General features: G+C 44.3%; 1 protein-coding gene across 3 annotated transcripts in view; it reads right to left on the bottom strand.

Annotated features, from left to right (window-relative positions):
* The window catches only part of AHDC1 (AT-hook DNA binding motif containing 1), a 94,311-nt gene that overhangs the window by 44,230 nt on the left and 25,785 nt on the right, over window positions 1-24,296 (bottom strand). For 2 of the 3 annotated variants that reach the window (XR_008888811.1, XM_056557385.1), the window contains exon 1: window positions 4,104-4,203. The exons of the other annotated variant lie outside the window; for it this stretch is intronic. Coding sequence is in view for 1 of the 2 variants with exons in the window: in XM_056557385.1 (XP_056413360.1) it covers window positions 4,104-4,200 (97 nt within the window). In the remaining variant the exon portion in view is untranslated. Of the gene's footprint in view, window positions 1-4,103; window positions 4,204-24,296 lie in introns of those variants that run through there. 3 annotated transcript variants of the gene reach the window in all.

Below are 24,296 nucleotides of genomic sequence, written 5' to 3'. Positions count from 1 at the left end.
TGCCCTTAGCAATCTTACTGGGGGCTGGGGAGGGTTAAGCCAAGTAAACATGCAGAGGTGATAAGGCTGTTACCAAGGCCAGTAGAGGGAAAAAGGACAGTCCAGTTGCCTGGTAAGTAATGACCAGCTGAAAGCCGGGTTATTTAAGGAACAATTAATAGTGGCCTTAAATCCAGAGGAGTCAAGGTGGCAGCTAGCAGGAGGTCCACATGGCAACACGATGACTCCACCCGGCCCTATAGCTTATTCCAAATATGTATTCTCTTACTCTTGAAAACATTTTACACAGGGGACACCAACAGTCATTTAATATTACTGAGCGCAAAGCAACTTATACTATCTTAGACATTTGCCAGAAGCACTCTAGTTATTGTTGCAGGTGAGCATGTCTTACCTAGCTTATCCAAGCACCTGAATGGCATATCTGCTTATAGCAGTATCAATTTATGCACAGGCAAACATCACAACTCATAAGAGTCCCTGTAAATTACAGGCAGCCATATTGGTTATAGTACTATGCAGATGTGCCATTTAGGAGCCTGGAAAACCAGGGGTGCTTTTCCGGGCTGCCTGCACCTCCTATCATTTTATAACCAGACAGAAGGCACCTTTCAGATGCACAGGCACACTTCACAACTTATATAATAGTCAATGTAATGTAGCAGAGGCTAGTTGTGGTGACCAACTGGCCATTGTTTCATACTTAAAAGGGTACTCCACAGGAAAAAAAAAATCAGAAATGAACTGGTGCCAGAAAGATAAAGGGGTACTCCTGACCTAATATCCCTTATCCAAAGGATAGGGAATAAAATGTATGATCGCAGGAGGTCCCGCCGCTGGGGACCCCAGCAGTCTGTCATTCCGCACCCACCTTTGTGAGCGCTGGAGGCTCAGAGTGTAAAGCATGATGACCACGGGACCAAAGTATAGTGATGTCACGCCTGCCCCCTCAATGCAAGTCTATGGGAGGGGCGTGATGGCTGCGGATAGCTCACAAAAGGTGGGTGCGGAATGACAGATTGCGTAGGTCCCCAGCAGCGGGACCCCCGCGATCATACAACTTATCCCCTATCCTTTGGATAAGGTATAAGATGTATTAGGGCTGGAGTACCCCTTTAACTTTCTAGTACCAGTTGATTAAAAAAAAAAAACATTTTTCCAGTAGAGTAACCCTTGTCTACAGTACACTACACTACACAAGTAGATTAGTGCAATAAAGTGTCAATGGTGTAACAAAACTTAAAAAAAAAAAAAGGCTTTTGTGTATGTTTCAATAAAGAATTTAGTATTAGGTGTATAGGAAATTTAGTCTCTAGTAGATGCTTTTATATGTTGACTTAAATCTCCATATACTGGTCTTCAATTTGGTATTTATCCATGGGTGATAAGCCATTGCCAGATGTGCCTGTAGGGGTTTATTCCCCTCTCGTCAGAGAGAGTAACATGCTTACACAGCCAAACAAACACTTTATAGTAAAATTGCAGTGGGACCCCCGCGATCATACATCTTATCCCCTATCCTTTGGATAGGGGATAAGATGTATTAGGGCCAGAGTACTCATTTAAACAGATTTGTAAATTACTTCTATTAAAAAATCTTAATCCTTCCAGTACTTATCAGCTGCTGTATGTTCCAGAGGAAGTTCTTTTCTTTCTCATTTTCCTTTCTGCCTGACCACAGTGCTCTCTGCCGACACCTCTGTCCATTTTAGGAACTGTTTTCTATGGGGTTTGCTCCTACTCTGGACAGTTCCTAAAATGGACAGAGCACTGTGGTCAGGCAGAAAAGAAATTCAAAAAGAAAAGAACTTCCTGTGGATCATACAACAGCTAATAAGTACTGAAAGGATTAAGATTTTTTTTAACAGAAGTAATTTACAAACCTGCTTACTTTCTGGCACAAGTTGATTTAAAAAAAATATGTTTTCCAGTGGAGTACCCCTTTAAAGGTGTACGGACAGCTGGCCAATAAGGACTTTTTTGTCTTTTGTATAGGTTTCAATAAAGAATGATTTTGTATTAGGTGTATGGAAAATTTAGGGATCCATTTTTGGGTAGGCTCTAGTAGATGATCTATGGGTTTTACATTATCTCATGTAGGAACAGCACGGATGGCAGACCATAATGTATCGAACTAGCCCCATCAATATTTGTTAATCCAACTTTTGTCTGTGGCCAGCTGTAGGTTTTATGCAGAAGACTTCTATTAAGTTCTTAAAAAAGGGGTCATTTATCAGGGAGCCCTAAGGGTATATTAAACAGTTTCCCACGGCATGTTTGAGCTGCAGCGAAATTTCCGCAGTAGACCCCACTGAGATCTGCTGCAGATTTTCTAAGGCGAAAAATCTGCTACAAAACGCCCGCTGCAGGGAAACACGAGAGCAACCCCCCATTTGAATTTATCCTAAGTTACTTAGAAAATAATTCATGCTTTTACTTTCTACAGACTGAGTCCTCTCACTCCAGTTGGGAGCTCCGCCAATATCAAATGTACATAATGCAGCATTATATATTAGCTGAAAAAAACCAGCCTGTAAGAATATACAAACAGAACTTCTGGCCTTGTCCTCCATGGCAACCACACCAAGCTTTTCATATATATATATATATATATATATATATATATATATATATATATATCATTTGTTAAGTGCATAAGAAAGAGATACAGGGACGTATTTTGGGACTGTACACAACTGTAAACTCTTCATGGTAGATTGCCCTCAAAGTTTAATAAGCCATTTATGAAAATCCCAGAGTGAGAACAATGGACTCACAAGCACAAAAACAACTGCAAAATGTATATTGTGTCCAAGATACATAGATTGTGTTACTTTGGCTGCAGAGGAACAATGAGCAGTTGAATCTGAGTGGCACACACTGGAGCGATGTACCAATTTAAAAAAATAAGTCAGTGTGGTCCATTGGGCAAGTCACTATGGTCCTATTACTTGTTGTGCTCCTATGAGCTCCTATGAGCCTTAAAGGAATACTCCGCCGCAAACATCTTATTCCCTATCTTAAGGATAGGGGATAAGATGTTAGATCACTGGGGTCCCGCCGCGATCTCCAGCACCCCCGTCATTCGGTGCACGGAGCTAACTCCACTCCGTGCCGAATGCGTCATAGCCGTCACACCTCCTCCCATTGACATGAATGGAGGTGGTGTGGCGTGAGGCCACGAACGCGGAAGCTCCAAGCTTCCCCATTCCTGAAGCCGCCGCTGCCGGCACAAGCGATGCCTCAGCTCTAGTACAACCTGTAAGAATTATTTTAAACTGTTAGCAGTGCACGTTCACTTTATGCGTAGTGTAAAGATCCTAGTGTAAACATTAATGGGGTACTCAGGGGAACTAAACTCATAGCTCATCCTTTCCCTCCCATCCACCTTTTTAATTGTCTAAATATCATTCATTAGCTATACAGAGCATTTTCCCCTCTTTGGTTGTCCTGCACATGCATGAATAAGGGAATGACATTTAGCCATCCACTCTGTCTCTGTCCATATCCCTCTTTGAAAGCAGCCTCCACCCTCCTGAGAGACACAGACCATGTGTTTTCTGCCCTTCACTGATGAGTCATGCTCCCTTTAGTGCTGAGAACCTGGAGGTGTGTGCAGCCTTAGCCAATTAGACACTGAACCTCTCTCTGCTGCTCAGAGCAGGAGGGTGGGGACTGCTCTCAGAGAGTAAGACTGGGTTCACACCACGTTTTCTGAAATACGGTTCCCGTATACGGTTTGGAGGAGGGGGCGGGGCTTAATCGCGGCGCCCGCACTCAGCCGTATTCGGGAACCGTATTTAATGCAAGTCTATGAGCCGACCGGAGTGAACCGCAGCCTCCGGTCGGCTTCGTTTTCGGCCGTATGCGGTTTCCCGACAGCAGGCAAAAACGTGGACTAATATTCTAAAACAACTGGAATACTCCTTTAATGTTTGTTTTTATTGTACTGAGCAGCTGACAATGCATTATGTGTATTTATTTTGTGCAGGTCCATCTATACTATAGTGACTTTAAAAAGGACCTTGTGGTAAAACGTATTTTTACGCATATTGTAACAGCAAAAAAATATCAAAGTAATGTTTTAAAAGAGGACCTGGTACCTTTAACTCCTTCTAAACTTACTCTGACAGCAATGCTGGTAGAATATTGCACCACAAAGCACAGGTGCAGTAGTGATGTGGAGGACATTTGTGACATCCTCTGAAAATAAAAATATATGAAAACATCAAACACTATAGTAAAATGTTATCAAAGGTGCTTAACACAGAGGCATTATTTTCTCATGCTCATTACGGCCATACATCACTTCCTATGTACATACAGCTAAGCCATACAGTGTTTATAATATTTGTATTACCGTATATACTCGAGTATAAGCCGACCCGAGTATAAGCCGAGACCCCTAATTTCAACCCAAATTCCCAGGAAAAGTTATTGACTCGAGTATAAGCCTAGGGTGGGAAATACCTCATCCCCCCCTGTCATCATCCAGACCCGTCATTAACATCCTCATCATCCCCTTGTCATCATCCCACACATCCCCCCTTCATCATCCCCTTGTCATCATCCCACACATCCCCTTATCATCCCACACATCCCCCCTTCATCATCCCCTTATCATCCCACACATCCCCCCTTCATCATCCCCTTGTCATCATCCCACACATCCCCTTATCCCACACATCCCCCCTTCATCATCCCCTTGTCATCATCCCACACATCCCCTTATCCCACACATCCCCCCTTCATCATCCCCTTGTCATCATCCCACACATCCCCTTGTCATCATCCCACACATCCCCTTATCATCCCACACATCCCCCCTTCATCATCCCCTTGTCATCATCCCACACATCCCCTTATCATCCCACACATCCCCCCTTCATCATCCCCTTGTCATCATCCCACACATCCCCTTATCCCACACATCCCCCCTTCATCATCCCCTTGTCATCATCCCACACATCCCCTTGTCATCATCCCACACATCCCCTTATCATCCCACACATCCCCCCTTCATCATCCCCTTGTCATCATCCCACACATCCCCTTATCATCCCACACATCCCCCCTTCATCATCCCCTTGTAATCATCCCACCCCCCCCCCCCCCTTCATCATCCCCACCCCCCTTCATCATCCCCACACCCCCCCCCCCCCTTCATCATCCTCTTCTCATCATTCGCCCTCAGTGGTCTTCAACCTGCGGACCTCCAGAGGTTTCAAAACTACAACTCCCAGCAAGCCCGGGCAGCCATCGGCTGTCCGGGCTTGCTGGGAGTTGTAGTTTTGAAACCTCCGGAGGTCCGCAGGTTGAAGACCACTGCGGCCTTCAACATGCGGACCTCCAGAGGTTTCAAAACTACAACTCCCAGCAAGCCCGGGCAGCCATCGGCTGTCCGGGCTTGCTGGGAGTTGTAGTTTTGAAACCTCCGGAGGTCCGCAGGTTGAAGACCACTGCGGCCTTCAACATCATCCAGCCCCCTCTCACCCCCTTTAGTTCTGAGTACTCACCTCCGCTCGGCGCTGGTCCGGTCCTGCAGGGCTGTCCGGTGAGGAGGTGGTCCGGTGAGGAGGTGGTCCGGGCTGCTATCTTCACCGGGGGCGCCTCTTCTCCGCGCTTCCGGCCCGGAATAGAGCCGTTGCCTAGACAACGACGCATCTGCGTCGTTGTCAAGGCAACGTGACTATTCTGAGGCCGGGCCCGAAGCGCTTAGAAGAGGCCTCCCCGGTGAAGATAGCAGCCAGGACCACCTCCTCACCGGACCACCTCCTTACCGGACAGCCCTGCAGGACCGGACCAGCGCCGAGCGGAGGTGAGTACTCAGAACTAAAGGGGGTGAGAGGGGCTGGATGATGTTGAAGGCCGCAGTGGTCTTCAACCTGCGGACCTCCGGAGGTTTCAAAACTACAACTCCCAGCAAGCCCGGACAGCCGATGGCTGCCCTGGCTTGCTGGGAGTTGTAGTTTTGAAACCTCTGGAGGTCCGCATGTTGAAGACCACTGCGGGTGGGGGAGTTCGCTCGAGTATAAGCCGAGGGGGGTGTTTTCAGCACGAAAAATCGTGCTGAAAAACTCGGCTTATACTCGAGTATATACGGTATATGGATTTCTATGTTTACCTATGTACTGTACAAAAAAAAAAAAAGGGTTGTCAGTCACATCCAACGTTCCAAGTAGACTTCTTTATATATAACAAAATAGCTATTTGGGCCAATTATTCCCAAATTATTAAAACACCCAACCTACAAAATATCTTCTATGTTTTCTGCAGGAGATTCCAGGTGCTACCAGGCAGTGAACTAAAACAATGTATTCCATAGAATGTCAGGATAAATAAAGTATTTCCATGGTTAGATTAACATATTATGCAAACTATGAGCTATAGACTGATAAAATACTGGAACAGCACAATCTACTTGTCCCTCATGACAATCTACTTTTCGTTCTATAATAGCCATATCATATTTTTTCATCTACAGACCCATAAGAGAATTTTTTTTTTATTGCCATTTTCTATCCCCTGTAACCTTTTTATATATTTTTGTATACCAGGCTGTAAGAGGGCTAATTTTTTACGTCATAATCTGTTTATATTGGTACAATTTTGGTATTGATCTGACTTTATAGCTTTTTTTCACTTTTTTCTGGGATGTGCAATTCTGAGGATTTCTATTTTTTTTTTTTTTTTTTTTTTTTTTACATTTACCGTACAGGATTTTTATCATGTTTACATTTTTTTTTATATAGGAAAATGGGGTGATCTAAACTTTTAATATAAAAAGGGCTAATTTGTGTCAAACTTTTATTAAACTTTGCTCCCACCAGGGAGGATTTACATGTCCCTTTAAACGCTGCTGTCAGCTTTGACAGCGGCGATCTAAAGGGTTAATAGCTGACCACAGCGATCGCAGCATTCCGGCTATTAGCGGCAGCCCCCAGCTACTGAAATTAGCTGGGGGCCACCGGGTATGAAGCGGGTTCAAATCAGGAGCCCACTCCATACACCCTGAGCGCCGGTGTACTTGTCGGGGGCTTTCAGGTCCGGCCCTGTTTGCCTGAAGCAGAGCTAGAGGCCTGGAAAATTCCAGTGCCCGATGCTCCGAACTGCATGTCCCGGGCGTCTAGCAATAGGATTATGACAACCCTGTGTCATTATGTCATTTTAATTGGTATTTTCTAAGGACAATTATCAGTACACCATGTTAAAGTGGAATTCCAATGTCAATTAAAATTAAAAAAAATGCCGCAGAAGCAACCACCAAATATCCATTGGGTGAGCAGCACTACAATTCCCAGAATACATTGCTTTGCCTCCCATTGCTGTTGAACATCTCGTTTTACAGCAGACTATCCCAATGAGATTGCAACAATTGCTATATTCTTTAAGTCTGCTTCTCTGCCTGTAGCATTGCTCTGCACAAGACAGCATGCTGTTAGTACACCTAATTTCCCCCGAATGCTCTAATAAAGATATACAGTCATGGCCGAAAATGTTGGCACCCTTGAAATTTTCATTTCTCACAGAAAAGGATTGCAGTAACACATGTTTTGCTATACACGTTTATTCCCTTTGTGTGTATTGGAACGAAACCAAAAAAGGGAGGGAAAAAAGCAAAATGTGACAATGTCACCTAAATCCAAAAATGGGCTGGACAAAATTATTGGCACCCTTTCAAAATTGTGGAAAAATAAGATTGTTTCAAGCATGTGATGCTCCTTTAAACTCAACTGGGGCAAGTAGCAGGTGTGGGCAATATAAAAATCACACCTGAAAGCAGATAAAAAGGAGAGAAGTTCCCTTAGTCTTTGCATTGTGTGTGCCACACTAAGCATGGACAACAGAAAGAGGGGAGGAGAACTGTCTGAGGACTTGAGAACCAAAATTGTGGAAAAATATCAACAATCTCAAGGTTACAAGTCCATCTCCAGAGATCTAGATTTGCCTTTGTCCACAGTGCGCAATAGTATCAAGAAGTTTGCAACCCATGGCACTGTAGCTAATCTCCCCGGGCGTAGACAGAAGAGAAAAATGGATGAAAGGTGTCAACCCAGGATAAGCCGGATAGTGGATAAGCAGCCCCAAACAAGTTCCAAAGATATTCAAGCTGTCCTGCAGGCACAGGGAGAATCAGTGTCAATGCAAACTATCTGTTGACATTTACATGAAATGAAACACTATGGCAGGAGACCCAGGAAGACCCCACTGCTGACAAACATAAAAAAGCAAGACTGCATTTTGGCAAAATTAACTTGAGTAAGCTAAAATCCTTCAGGGAAAAAGAGGACAGACAAGACCAAGATAGAGCATTTTGGTAAAGCACATCATTCTACTGTTTACTAAAAACAGAATGAGGCCTACAAAGAAAAGAACAAAGTACCTACAGTGAAATATGGTGGAGGTTTAATGAGGTTTTGGGTTATTTTGCTGCCTGTGGCACTGTGTGCCGTGAATGTGTGCAAGGTAGGGATGTAAGAAAAAAATCGATTCTCGCGATAATCGCGATTTTTTCATTTGCCGATACAGAATCGATTCAAAATATTTTTGAATCGATTCTTTTAGGGATGTGGAATTTTTATCTGCGGACGCCCGGAACAGCATGTCATGTCCCGGGCATCAGGAGATAAAAGTTCCACATTTGTGGAGCCGGGCAGGCCGGATCTGACACGGCTATGGAGCGGGCTCCGACTCGTGCCCGCTCCGTACTATGCGACCCCCGGCTGATTTCAGTAGCCGGGGGCCGCCGCTAATAGCCAGCATGCGGCAATCGCCGCGGCTGGCTATTAAAGGAGTATCCGGTGCACACTTTTCTCATTTTATCCTATCCAGGCTGCAAAATAAAACGCACTTTATCTTACCTGCCAACGAGCCCCCGGAGCTCCGGTACAGGTGTTCGGTCCCCGGGCTGTATTCTTCTTACTTCCTGTTAGTCCGGCACGTCACATGGAGCTTCAGCCTATCACCAGCCGCATCGATGTCCCGCCTCAGCCAGTGATAGGCTGAAGCTCCATGTGACGTGCCGGACTAACAGGAAGTAAGAAGAATACAGCCCGGGGACCGAACACCTGTACCGGACTGTACCGGAGCTCCGGGGGCTCGTTGGCAGGTAAGATAAAGTGCGTTTTATTTTATTTTGCAGCCCGGACGGGATAACATGAGAAAAGTGAGCACCGGAGTACTAGATCGCCGCTGTCAAAGCTGACAGCGGCGTCTATTGGGATCTATGAATGCTCCCAGGTGGGCGATATATCGCGATATATCGCGATGTATCGTCACCTAGACGGTATCGCGACATATCGGGATATATCGAATCGCCACACTGGTATCGCGATTCGAATCGAATCGCCAAATTCTTGGCGATTCACACCCCTAGTGCAAGGCATCATGAAATCTGAGGATTACCAACGGATTTTGGGTCACACTGTACAGCCCAGTGTCAGAAAGCTGGGTTTGCATCCGAGATCTTGGGTCTTCCAGCAGAACAACAAACCGTAAACATACGTCAAAAAGCCCCCAGAAATGGATGGCAACAAAGCACTGGAGAGTTCTGAAGTGGCCAGCAATGAGTCCAGATCTAAATCCCATTGAACACCTGTGGAGAGATCTTAAAATTGCTGTTAGGAAAAGGCGCCTTCCAATAAGAGAGACCTGGAGCAATTTGCAAAATAAGAGTGGTCCAACATTCCGGCTGAGAGGTTTAAGAAGCTTATAGATGGTTATAGGAAGCAACTGATTTCAGTTTTTTTTTTCAGAAAGGGTGTGCAACCAAATATTAAGTTACGGGTGCTAATAATTTTGTCCAGCCCTTTTTTTTGGAGTTTGGTGTGACATTATGTCCAATTTGCTTTTTTCCCTCCCTTTTTGGTTTAGTTCCAATACACACAAAGGGAATAAACATGTATAGCAAAACATGTGTTACTGCAATCCTTTTCTGTGAGAAATGCTTAATTTTCTTGAAAAATGTCAGGGGTGCCAACATTTACGGCCATGACTGTATATGTGTATATGACAGGGAGACTGTAGGGGTGGTCAGAGGTGGTGACATCACTCCAGGGGAAGGGCTACAACTCAGAGACCAGATCCAGCAGATCTCCTGAGACAGCAGAGGATGACGTGTTGTCTTTGAAAGAGTCAGGGAGCTGGAGATACCACCACACTTAAATGGCCACTGTCAGATACAAAAACCAATAGGTTTTGCATTTACCTTAATTAGAAAATTTTCAGTATTTCATACTGAAAAAGCCAGTCAAACAACTGCCCCCCTGCCTGCTTTGACACATACTAGTCCTGTTGTGTCCATGCATCACCTATGTCATGGACACACTTCCTTGATTGACAGCTGTGAGCACAGGGCTCACAGCTGGAGGAAAAATCCTCCCACTGTCAGCTTGTGTCCCACTACTGTCAGTGAGGACAAGCTGGGAGTTGTAGTTTTTCTAATGCTAGTGGAGATGTGAGCAGACAACATACTGAGGGATGGGGTGGAGACTTGCACAGTGAGGCCACACCCCCTCCCTTTGAGAGGAATTCAGCCTAGTGAGCTAAATTTAAAGTGTAATAAAAAAAATAAAGGTGCTAGACACATAAAAATAAGATGTACATGGTCAGGATTAGGTACTGAGTGATACATAAAAAAAAATTGTTGGACCTGATGGGTACGCTTTAAAATAAAACACCACAACTTCCTGTCCGGGGTAAATTGCACAAAAGGATGCCGAATCCAGTACAACTTGTGGTGACACTACATTAATTATGTTATATATCTTGTGGTAAAAATACATTTTTCTGATACCAGTATAGGCCTTTAAATTATGTGCAATATCTATATCATTAAAGAGCCACCCAATCACTAACTTCTGAATCCCTATAAATAATATCAGCCTCATATCAGAGGAGTCAGAAAACCAAAAGATGGGCACAGCATAGAATAAAGAACATCAGGGTGCAACCAGCTGACACTCAACCTCAACAACACTCAACCCTGTGCAACATAAAATATCCAAAAGGGGAGGGTCCCAATCAAATATAATGATAAATATCAGCTGCACTCGCCGTAGTATAAACTCCTGCAGCAATACGTATATAAAACTACATATACTATACAAGGTGCAAGTAGCAATTACATATAAGCAATAAAGAGCATAGTGCAGTACCAAAAATATAAATATCCTAGCTGTTGGCAGAACGCGTGGAGTGCCCTGTGCTTGGGTGATGAGTCCCGATAGTTCCTTTTACATATTGGCCAGCTAGTTTTGCACCACAGTAGTTTGGGTCACATTATACAAGTTTTCTTCATTCATCTGCTCCAGGGTGTATATGGCACTTTAGGATATTTATATTTTTGGTATTTAAATGTCAGGGATGTGGAAATTGTATCGCCTGACGCCCGGGACATGCAGTTCCGGGCGCCAGGCAGGTGAATTCTTCAGGCATTTATCCCTGCTTCGGGCAAGCATGGCTAAATACCTGAGGAATTCACATATAACGGGGCCGTCACTAAACTCCTATAGACTGCAGCTGTATTCTGCAGCCTATAGCGAGACGCACAGGACATCAGCGTCCTGGCGTCACTCATCACGCGCATCTACATCAAGACCAAGGATACGGTCCAGCAACAAACAATCACGGAGCCCGAGCCTGCCGGAGCGCACATGGGACGGAGGACATGTAATAGCAGGGGATCAGAGGGGGGTTTGGTGAATGAGTAAATTACGTGTCTCAGGAGGGGAGGGGGGGCTGAAATATAATGGCAAAGGGGAATGATATGGCACAGGAGAGGATCAAGGGGGGAAAGATGGGGCACAGGTAGTGATAAAGGGGGGGGGGGTGAACTGGCACAGGTTGGTAGAAGCCACATTTCTAATGCTGATACTGGTACTACGTTGTGCATTGTCGACATTCAACACAATGCATGCAGTACAGTGTCACCAAACTATGCAAGGGCATCAGGGGTTATAATTGTTTAAATGGGAGCCCTACCTGATGGGGGTCATATCTATGTGGGGGCCTGTCTACCTACTGGGGGAGCTGTACCTAATGGGGGTCATTTATATCTGGGGCTCTGTCGTCTGGGAGCCCTACCTTTTTACCAACTGGGGGGACATATATATCTGGGGCCCTATTTACATACCAGGGGAGCCTTACATGCCTGCTTACCTGATGAGGGGGACGTACCTACCTGAAAGGGGGACTACCTACTTAATGAGGCGGACTTACTTATCAGGGACCCTTATCCACCTAATGAGGTGACATACTGGTCTGCGTATTAAGTTTCTATTAATTAAGACCTTATTTACAGACTATTTTGGTTGAAATTATTTTATGTACCAGGACAAGTAGATTATCATGAGGGACAAGTAGATTGTGCTCAGTTTTAGTTCCTTGGACAAGTAGTTTAAAAAAAAAAAAAAAAAATCCACACCCCTGTATGTGAATGATACTTGCACCTTGTAATTATAGTATATGTACACTGCTCAAAAAACATAAAGGAAATACTTAAAGGGGTACCCCGGTCGAAAAAAAAATTCATTTATTTTAATTTTTTTCAAATCAACTGGTGCCAGAAAGTTAAAACAGATTTGTAAATTACTTCTATCAAAAAATCTTAATCCTTCCAGTACATATTAGCTGCTGAACACTACAGAGGAAATTCTTTTCTTTTTGGAACACCGTGCTCTCTTGCTGACATGACCACAGTGCTCTCTGCTGACATCTCTGTCCATTTTAGGAACTGTCCAGAGCCGCATATGTTTGTAATGGGGATTTTATCCTACTCTGGACAGTTCTTAAAATGGACAGAGATGTCAGCAGAGCACTGTGGTCATGATGTCAGCAGAGAGCACTGTATTCCAAGAAGAAAATAATATCCTGTGAAGTATTCAGCAGCTAATAAGCACTGGAAGGAATAAGATTTTTTTAATAGAAGTAATTTACAAATCTGTTTAACTTTCTGGCACCAGTTGATAAAAAAAAAAAAAAAAAAAAAAAAAAAAGTTTTCCGACCCCTTTAAACAACACAATGTAACTCCAAGTCAATCACACTGTCCACTCAGGAAGCAACACTGACAATCAATTTCACATGCTGTTGTGCAAATGGAACAGACAACAGGTGGAAATTATAGGCAATTAGCAAGACACCCCCAATAAAGGAGTGGTTCTGCAGGTGGTGACCACAGACCACTTCTTGGTCCCTATGCTTCCTGGCTGATGTTTTGGTCACTTTGAAAGCACCGCCAGCATTCAAATTAGGGCTGCAACGATAAATCGATGTAATCTATTAGAATCGATAACGGGATTCGTTCGCCCTCCGGGACGTGCTGCTCATCTCAGTCGGGTACAGAGATGAGCAGCAGAAAATAGACATGTCCCGGCGGGGCGCTAGGAGCAAGGCAGCAGCGGGGACATGTGGGGCAGCAGCAGGGCTTCCCTTTAAACCGCAGCCCCCACCCTTGTAGACAGCTCACCTACAGCTGTCCTCTGTCGGGGCTGCCGCTGCACAGTTCTAGCGTCCGCATCATGTAGTCCTATGGTGGACCATGTGACATACTCCACTCCTCCCCTGCGCCCGGCGTAACGTTACGGAGGAAGCAGAGTGATGTGTGTGTCACATGCTCCTCCATAGGTCTACATGATGCGGACGCTAGAACTGTGCAGCGGAGTTGCAGCCCCGACAGAGGACAGCTGCAGGTGAGCTGTCTACAAGGGTGGGGGCTGCGGTCTACAAGGGTGGGGGCTGCGGTCTACAAGGGTGGGGGCTGCGGTCTACAAGGGTGGGGGCTGCGGTCTACAAGGGTGGGGGCTGCTCTCTAAAGTGGGGCCCTGCTGTCTAAAGGGGGGGGGGGCCCGCTGTCTAAAGGGGGGGACCCGCTGTCTAAAAGGGGGGACCCGCTGTCTAAAAGGGGTCTGTAAAAGCAATGGTCTGCAGTCTGCACACACCCGTGTATAGAAGTGCTATATTAAAAAAAATATATAAAAAAAATTTAATTTACTGCTCCCCAATAAAAATTAGCTCCCCCTTTTCCTATTGCTATACAAAAAAAGTAAAATTATTTTTTCTTTTACATATTTGATACTACCACATGGCTAACTGCCTGAACTATTAAAATAGTGAATCATTAACATTTTCTTTTAATAGTTCAGACAGTTACCCATGCGGCAGTATTAAATTTACGCTGGTTTCTGTACAGGATCATTAATAATGGCAGCAACCGGTGTAAACGTAAAAAAAAAAATCTAAATTGCTGCTGTTTGGTCACATCACATGCTAGAAACTTTTAATATGGCCATTGTACATAGTTTTTCAAGTAGAATCAGCTGAACCTCTTTTTTTTGGCAGTTTAAATTTTTTTCCGATTAATCGATAAAATAATCGACAACTAATCGATTATTAAAATAATCGTTAGTTGCAGCCCTACTTTCACTCTAGTGGTAGCATGAGACGGAGTCTACAACCCACACAAGTGGCTCAGGTAGTGCAGCTCATCAAGGATGGCACATCAATCAATGCCAGCTGTGGCAAGAAGGTTTGCTGTGTCTGTCAGCGTAGTTTCCAGAGCATGGAGGCGCTACCAGGAGACAGGCCAGTGCATCAGGAGACATGAAGGAGTTCACAGAAGGGCAACAACCCAGCAGCAGGACTGCTACCTCCGCCTTTGTGCAAGGAGGAGCAGGAGGAGCACTGCCAGAGCCCTGCAAAATGACCTCCAGCAGGCCACAAATGTGTATGTGTCCACTCAAATGGTCAGATACAGACTCCATGAGGGTGGTATGAGGGCCCGACATCCACAGGTGGGGGTTGTGTTTACAGCCCAACACCGTGCAGGACATTTGGCATTTGCCAGAGAAAACCACTGGCACCCTGTGCTCTTCACCGATGAAAGCAGGTTCACACTGAGTACATCTGACACACGTGACAGAGTCTGCAGACGCCATAGAGAACGTTCTGCTGCCTGCAACATCCTTCAACATGACCGGTTTGGCAGTGGGTCAGTAATGGTGTGATGTGGCATTTCTAGGGGGGCCGCACAGCCCTCCACGTGCTTGCCAGAGGTAGCCTGACTGCCATTAAGTACCGAGATGAGATCCTCAGACCCCTTATGAGACAATATGCTGGTGCGGTTGGCCCTGGGCTCCTCTTAATGCAAGACAATGCTAGACCTCATGTGGCTGGAGTGTCAGCAGTTCTTGCAAGAGGAAGGCATTGATGCTATGGACTGGCCCACCCGATTGAGCACATCTGGGACATCATGTCTCGCTCCATCTACCAACGCCACGTTGCACCACAGACTGTCCAGAAGTTGGTGGATGCTTTGGTCCAGGTCTGGGAGAACATCCCTCAGGAGACCATGCACCACCTCATCAGGAGCATGCCCAGGCGTTGTAGGGAGGTCATACGGGCACAAGGAGGCCACAAAAACACTACTGAGCCTCATTTTGACTTGTTTTAAGGATATTACATCAAAGTTGGATCAGCCTGTAGTGTGGTTTTCCACTTTGATTTTGATTGTGACTCCATATCCAGACCTCCATGGGTTGATAAATTTGATTTCCATTGATAATTTGTGTGATTTTGGTGTCAGCACATTCAACTATATAAAGACGAAAGTATTTCATAAGATTAGTTCACTCATTCAGATCTAGGATGTGTTATCTTAGTGTTCCCTTTATTTTTTTTATTTCATATATTTTCTCATAATCTTGGGTGTGCATCATTGCATAGTTGCTAGCTTTTTACTTTATATTCATATCAGACGAGGCCTATGATCTTTTCCACACCTCATACATAGTGACTTGTTTACAGAGTCAACATATTACACGAGTACGGAACACATCAGACAGGATTCCACTTTAAGACACTGAATGGGACCACCGATAAATAAAAATTGTAAATCAGTATTACTCCCTTTTGATCTTTCAGATTTTGTATTTTATTTTTATTCACTTTTTTTTAATTTTATACTCACCTACAATGTAACAACAATGTAAAATTCATGTCCATTCAGATAGAGTACAAAGGAGGGAACCTACTATATTACCAAACCAGATTCCATCTCGAATACTAGTCATCCTTAACTTTTCTTCAAACCTATTTGCTTCTGCAATATAATTAAGATTAACTGCATGTATACTTCAAATATATATATATTGGTATTATTGGCCAAATAAAATGTATTGCGGGCTAGATCCTCATTCTACAGCTAGGGGTTAAGTAACACTAGCGGTTGTGGGGGGTACACTGAATTCCTTCCCAGCTGCAGGCCTGGCCGCTCCTCCCCCTCCTATCAGCACACACCTGGCAGGACACAGCTAGGCTTCACAATGCAGCTCTCAGCTCACAGGAGCAGCATTGTGTGGGACCTGACATGGGAAGGAGGAGGGGAGGAAGAAGACACAGAGAGACCTGTGTCAAATCCATGGACAACCAATATAGCTTACACAGAAAGAAAGAGCCTGCCTGCGCTAAGAAACAGTGGCTAGAAAACTCATCCGACTGTTAGCTCTTCTGGACAAGGATCACTTTCAATGCTGTCACAATGTTATGCCACCACTGCTCACCTGCATGTAGAGAGTCTGTCCACAAATTCTGTCCAAGCTAAAAAGCAATACTTTGAGAAACACTGTCATTAGCTCTCCATAAACTATAAGAATCATTCTACATATATGCATCTCATGTTGACCAGCAAGAAGCTGTGTATAAGGAGGACTGCAGTACAGAAAGAACACTTACAAAGCTTTTTTATTCCTTCCCTTCCTGGCACTATTTACAGGGTGGGAATTCCAAATAAACACTTCCTCCCTGTAGACTCTGCCTCAAGGGGGGACAAAAAGCCACATGGCAACCATCTGCCTAACTGCATACTTACTTGTACTCAGCAACTCATATTGACAATGCTTTCTCTTTTAGAAGTAAAAACTAATGCAAGCAACATCAGCAGTAAATGTTACACCGAGGTGACAGCACCGGATAAGGTGGTACATGGCACACACAGGCAATGATGTTTAAAAGGAAAAGGGGGTGGGTGCTAGGAGGAGGAAGACAGCTGGAAAAGGAAAGGGGTGGAAAATACTACAGCCAGGAGAGTCTGAGCAGGTTTAAGTGATAAAGGAAGCAATAGTGTCCCTATGATTTGAAAGAAAAGCAGGAAAACTAAAACAACAATTAGATATATAATAAAACACCACACATAGGATAAGAAATCCAGAGACTGTGGGGAAAAACAAATGCATCAGAGCAAGCAAAGGAGAGAAAAGCTGAGTGCAATGAAATCAAAATGAGAAAAGTGCAGAGAGAGCACAAAGAGGAAAAGAGCAAGAAAAGCAAAATGAAGCGAGGGAGACAGCAGAGGGGAGAGGACAGAGCAAAATGAAGGAAAGGGGTGGGAGCGAGGGGAAAAAGTGCAGACGCCACAGAGTGGAAACGAAAGGCAGGGAGGAAAAAAAAACCTTCAGAGAAAGAAGCCAAGGAGTGTGAACAGCAGAAATGAGACAGAGGGGAGAGAGCTGGCGATGCAAGCAGAGAGAAGGAGCGTGAAAAGCATGCGAGAAAAAATAGCTCAGCAAAGGTGTGGGAGACATGGCCAGAGAGAGGAGGAGGAGGAGGAGGAGGAGGAGGAGGAGGGGGGGGTGGAAAAGTAGGGGAGATCAGGTAGCACACAAGTCAGGAAAGTGGGAGTCAGGCTGCACACTGGTGGGGTACCGATTAGTAAGAGGCAAAGATATAGGAAAAAAAGAATCACGCTGGAAGGAACGCATTAAAAAGGCAGAAGCAAGGGAGGGAGACCTAGAAAGAGGAGTTTGAGAGGCAGCAGTTAGCAGCAGGCAGGGGACCTGGCAGTGCCAGCCCTCAGCATGTAACACAGAGCACAGATGGGGGGAGAGAGAGAGGAGAGGAGAGAGGAATAGCATGTTGTTCAATCTCCTTTCAGCGTCCAAATCCTACTCCCCCCTCCTCCTCCTCTCCTCACTCTCTCGATCCCTCTCTCCCCGGCTGCGGGGCTGGAATTTTCCACTGGTTTTTTGCACATCCCTCAGCCTCCAGGAATGCGGCTGGCTACTTCTCCCTCCATGCACAACCAGGGGAGTAGAGGCCAGGACACCAGCGGCTGTAGGGGGGTGGAAAAAAGGAGGTGGTAGGACACAGCTGGCCAGCCCCCTAGAAGGGAGGCTCTGACTGTGCAACACATGTGCTCTCCTCAACCAACCCCCATAAATAGCCTCATAGCATGCAGGAACAGACAGCTTAGGACCCAAAGAACTTAGTTACATAGCTAGGTCTGTATTTTACAATATCTTTCAAAGTGGATTACCATTGTCATGCACACACACTAATACCATACCACCCTGCATACTCTGACCCAAGCCTGAACACATGAATGTGAGACAGCAGCTATAGATCAACAATCAAGGGGGTCATGTGACGCTCCACCAAAGGCTTTAGCGCTTTGCTTTCAGGATATGAGCAGATACATATCACAAGAACACATGCAGTATGTGGTCACATGTCATCTACTCTTGTGCCTGTATAGTTTACATATTCCATATGTTACATACTGAACCAACCAGTGGTGGAACATAGTATACTTTATAACGTTATATCATATTAACCAGCAGAGAGAAAAAAGGAAAGATATACGGCTGCACCTGTATATACCCAGACAGCTGCCCTAATATCTACATAAACAGGAACAAAATGAATTATGGTTTGTTTATTTAACCACAGAACAGTACCCTGTGAGATCAGATGATGTGACACAGAACCAAGTTATCAGGTACCACTTCCAAAATTTTAAAAGGCAAGTATGGATGTGAACGGAGAATATACTATAAAACCCAACGTATCTGCACATCTGCACAGTCTGTCAAAAAGGGAGGCAGGGGGACACGATTTACATATTCCCAAAGAGAGGTCATTTTCATAATACAAGCCTTTATCCTAAAGAGCTCTCCTGACATGTTTAAGTAAATACTTGTAAACTCCTTGAAATATCAGTTCTGGGGAATCTTGCATAGAACTATTTTTCAGATTTTCTAGATGTTAAATGAGATATGTCATGCATAAATACTTATCCCCTATCTGCAGAATAAAGGATAAGTTAGATGGTGGAGGGCCGACCGCTGGGACCCCCTGCGATCTCCTACATGGTATCTTCTGCTCTCCCAGTAATGGTGCGTACCGACCCCGCACGAAGAGGAAGCCGACACGTCCCACCCATAAATCTCTACGGGATAGCCGGGAGAGCTATGGAGGTGTCGTGTCTGCAGCCGCTTTGTGGGGGGGAGGGGTCGTGATGCTTCGGTCCCAGGGAGAGAAGAGTGCCCCTGCATGAGATCACAAGGAGTCTTGGCAGTTGGACCCCCGGCAATCTAAAACTGCGGATTGGGGATACGTTTTTAAAAAACTTTAAAGGGAATCTTATCACTTTTGTTCTGCCTAAACAGTGCCCATCATACAACTGGTGTAGGCATTGCATGACATTATGAATCAGACACCTGGGCATTTGAGAATAATCCATTTAACCCCTTAACGACAAGCGCCGTAAATATACATCCTGGTGAGGTGGTACTTAACGCACCAGGACGTACATTTACGTCCTAAGCATATCCACAAGCATCGGAGCGATGCCGGGATCGTGCGCTGCAGGTCCCGGCTGCTGATCGCAGCCAGGGACCCGTCCATAATGGCCGACATCCGCGATCCCGCGGATGTCCGCCATTAACCCCTCAGATGCCGTGATAAATACAGATCACGGCATCTGCCGCATCGCGGTCACTAAAATGGATGATCGGATCGCCCGCAGCACTGCCGCGGCGATCAGATCAAGCACGGCAGATGGAGGTCCTCTCACCTTGCTCCGCTGCCTTCCCGGCGTCTTCTGCTCTGATCTGCCTTCTCGCAGACCAGAGCAGAAGATGACCGATAATGCTGATCAGTGCTGTGTCCTATACATAGCACTGAATAGTATTAGCAATCGAGTGATTGCTATAAATAGTCCCCTATGGGGACTATAAGGGTACGTTTCCACACAGCATATTTGCTGCATATTTTATTTTCCCTGTTGAAGTCAATGGGTAGGAAAATACGCAGCAGCAAATACACAGCAAAATACGCCACGTGGGAATGCACCCTTAAAGTGTAAAAATAAAAGTAAATTGGCCCATTTTCCCTATTTCACCCCCAAAAAGTGTTAAAAAAATATTTTATATACATATTTGGTATCGCGCGTGTGTAAATATCTAAACTATTAAAATAAAATGTTAATGATACCGTACGGTGAACGGCGTAAATGTAAAAAAAAAAAAAAAAAAGTCCAAAATAGATGCTTTTTTATAACGTTTTATTCCCAATTTTTTTTTATAAAAAATGGATTAAAAAGTTCTATATAAGCAAATATGGTTTCAATAAAAAGTACAGATCACGGTGCAAAAAAATTAGCCCTCATACCGCCGCTTATACGGAAAAATGAAAACGTTATAGGTCTTCAAAATAGGGGGATTTTAAACGTACTAATTTGGTTAAAAAGTTTGCGATTTTTTTTAAGCGCAACAGTAATAGAAAAGTATGTTATCACGGGTATCATTTTAATCGTATTGACCCAAAGAATAAAGAACATATGTCATTTTTACCGTAAATTGTACGGCGTGAAAACGAAACCTTCCAAAATTAGCAAAATTGTGGTTCTCTCTTTAATTTCACCACACATAGTATTTTTTGGTTGCGCCATATATTTTATAGTAAAGTGAGTGATGGCATTACAACGGACAACTGGTGGTGCAAAAAACAAGTCCTCATACTAGTCTGTGGATCAAAATATAAAAGTTATGATTTTTTGAAGGCGAGGAGGAAAAATTAAAACTTAATTAAATTGTCTGCATCCTTAAGGCCTAAATGGGCTGCGTCCTTAAGGGGTTAAAAATGCAGCTGGGACCTCCCAACCAACTTTAAGTGGTACATCTCTCCATAGAAGTATATAAGGAGAGATGTGTCACTAAAGCTGGCTGGGTAGGGAGCAGCTGCCGGGACCCAATCTGGGGACAAGTTACCAGCATTTATTAACTATGATTCCTCTGAAATGCCCAAATGTCTCAGAGTAATATATATAGTGTCCCAGATTCACCATGTGTGCACAAGTATGATGCTGTCCATGGTTTAGGCAGCACAAAAGTAATGAAAGGTTCCCTTTAAATAATAGATTGACAGCTGGGTGTTACCAGTTGGGAGTGGGTCCCTGTACAGTCTGAACACTCAGTCGGCATGTGCAATGACACTCTCCTTGTCAATTCATTCATAAAGATTTAGGAGAAATAAGAGGGATGATAATGCAGAGTTATTTCATAGGGAATACTAACTAGAACTGTATGTACTAAAACAGGCATAGGAGGAGTAGTGAAACTCTTAACTTCTATGCTCACATAACATTTGGCGTATATTCCAGGAAATTCTGAACAAAGTCTTAATGTATGTCAACATGGTCACAACATGTAAAACGCTTACATAGTGAAGAAATTACTTCGGACTTTGCAAAGTGACTTATAATTATGCTGCATTAAGCGATATCTATTGCTTACAGCTCACTTAAACATATGCTGAATATTTTGAATGGACAGAGCATGTTGAAATCCAACAACTTAAAGGGGTTCTCCGGTGCTTAGACATCTTATCCCCTATCCAAAGGATAGGGGATAAGATGCCTGATCGCGGGAGTCCCGCCGCTGGGGCACCCCGTTTGTAATCAGTCCCCAGAGCGTGTTCGCTCCGGGACTGATTACAGGCGACCACCGGGCCGGCGGCGTGTGACGTCACGCCTCCGCCCCCGTGTGACATCACACTCCACCCCTCAATGCAAGCCTACGGAAGGGGGTGTGACAGCTATCACGCCCCCTCCCATAGGCTTGCATTGAGTGGCGGAGCATGACATCACACGGACACGGGAGCGCGACGTCGCCGGTAATCAAACCGGAGCGAACACGCTCCGGGGACTGATTACAAATGGGGTGCCGCGTGCAAAATCCCGGGGGTCCCCAGCGGCGGGATTCCCGCGATCAGGCATCTTATCCCCTATCCTTTGGATAGGGGATAAGATGCCTAAGCACCGGAGTACACCTTTAATCCTTTTCTCCCGGCTTCCACATTCCCAGGGCTATGTTCACATGGCAGAATTTCTGCATGGAATTCTGCAATTAATAGCCAATACACTTCAATGGGATTCTGCTGTCCTAGTCACACAGCAGAATTTCTGCTGCCGGGATTTCTTTGCCGTGAATTGGCTATAAATTAAAGGGGTACTCCGGTGGATAACTTTTTATTTATTTATTTTTTATTTATTTTTAATCAACTGGTGCCAGAAAGTTAATAGATTTGTAAATTACTTCTATAAAAAAATTCTTAATCCTTCCAGTACTTATTAGCTGCTGAATACTACAGAGGAAATTATTTTCTTTGTGGAACACAGTGCTCTCTGCTGGCATCTCTGTCCATTTTAAGAACGGTCCAGAATAGGAGAAAATCCCCATAGCAAAAATATGCTGCTCTGGACAGTTCCTAAAATGGACAGAAAGGTCAGCAGAGAGCTCCGTTTTCCAAAATGAAAAGAATTTCCTCTGTAGTATTCAGCAGCTAATAACTTAAGTACTGGAAGGATTAAGATTTTTCAATAACTTTCTGGCACCAGAAAAAAAAAGTTAATTTTTCAACAGCTGTCGGCACCCTGATTAGAAAACACTGGTGTATTGCATTGAAAGGATCACAGGTTTGTTTCAATGGGTGGGGTGGCTGATGTGTGGGAGGGAGGAACGTGACCTCATACTTGCAAACTACGGAACTATGGGATGTGTAGTTTAGAGAACGAAGTTCAACAGGAAATACCCAGTTCTGCCAGGTACATACTACTAAAATCACCTTATGGTGGATAACCCCTTTAACTAGCAAAGCAATCTGCACTACCATAATTCCACGTTTCGTGCAAAAATATTGTCTCAGACTACACTTTTGTCTGTGGTAACATACTAACGCTATTTGTTAAATCCCTAAAGCTTGCTGTATCCAAATCCCCCGTTGTATCTAAAATTGGGTAATGACAATACACAGTCGACATTAGCTATATTCACACATGGCAGATGTGTTGCGGAAATTTCTGAGTGTCACATTAAAAGGGGTACTTCAGTGGAAAAAAAAAAGGTTTACAAATCAGATGGTGCCAAAGTTAAACAGATTTGTAAATTATTTCTATTTAAAAACCTTAATCCTTACAATACTTAGCTGCTGTATGCTCCAGAGGAAGTTGTGTAGTTCTTTCCAATCTGACCATAGTGCTCTCTGTTGACACCTCTATCCATGACACAAACTGTCCAGAGCAGGAGAGTTTTATACGAGGATTTGCTCCAGCTCTGGAGAGTTTCTGATACAGAGAGAGGTGGCAGCAGAAAGCACTATGGTCAGACTGATCATTTTTTTACTATATACAGTCAGGTCCATAAATATTGAGACAGACACAATTCTAACATCTTTGGCTCTATATACCACAACAATGGATTTGAAATGAAACAAACGAGATGTGCTTTCTCTGCAGACTGTCCACTTTAATTTGAGTGTAATAACATCCAAATCAGGTGAACGGTGTAGAATTTACAACAGCCTGCATATGTGCCTCCCACTTGCTAAGGGACCAAAAGTAATTGGACAATTGGCTTCTCAGCTGTTCCATGGCCAGGTGAGTGTTATTCCCTCATTACCCCAATGACAATGAGCAGATTAAAACCAAAACTACTGGTTGGAAGATTCTTAAAAAAAAAAAAAAGGAACGCATGGGTGAGCTCAGCAACACCAAAAGACCCTGAAGACCAAGGAAAACAACTGTGGTGGATGACCGAAGAATGATTTCCCTGGTGAAGAAAACCACCTTCACAACAGTTGTCCAGATGAAGAACCCTCTCCAGGAGGTAGGCGTATGTGTGTCAAAGTCAACAATCAAGAGAAGACTTCACCAGAGAGAATACAGAGGGTTCACCACAAGATGTAACCCATTGGTGAGCCTCAAAAACAGGAAGGCCAGATAAGAGTTTGCCAAACGACATCTACAGTTCTGGAACAACATCCTATGGACTGATGAGACAAAGATCAACTTGTACCAGAGTGATGGGAAGGAAAGGAACTGCTCATGATCCTAAGCATACCACCTCATCAGTGAAGTATGGTGGTGGTAGTATCATGGCATAGTGGGCATGTATGGCTGCCAATGGAACTGCTTCTCTTGTATTTATTGATGATGTAACTGCTGCTAAAAGCAGCAGGATGAATT

Source organism: Hyla sarda, chromosome 2, assembly GCF_029499605.1.
Source record: "Hyla sarda isolate aHylSar1 chromosome 2, aHylSar1.hap1, whole genome shotgun sequence".
In the NCBI taxonomy this organism is placed as follows: Eukaryota; Metazoa; Chordata; class Amphibia; order Anura; family Hylidae; genus Hyla; species Hyla sarda.
This window is presented reverse-complemented; position numbering and strand designations above follow the sequence as displayed.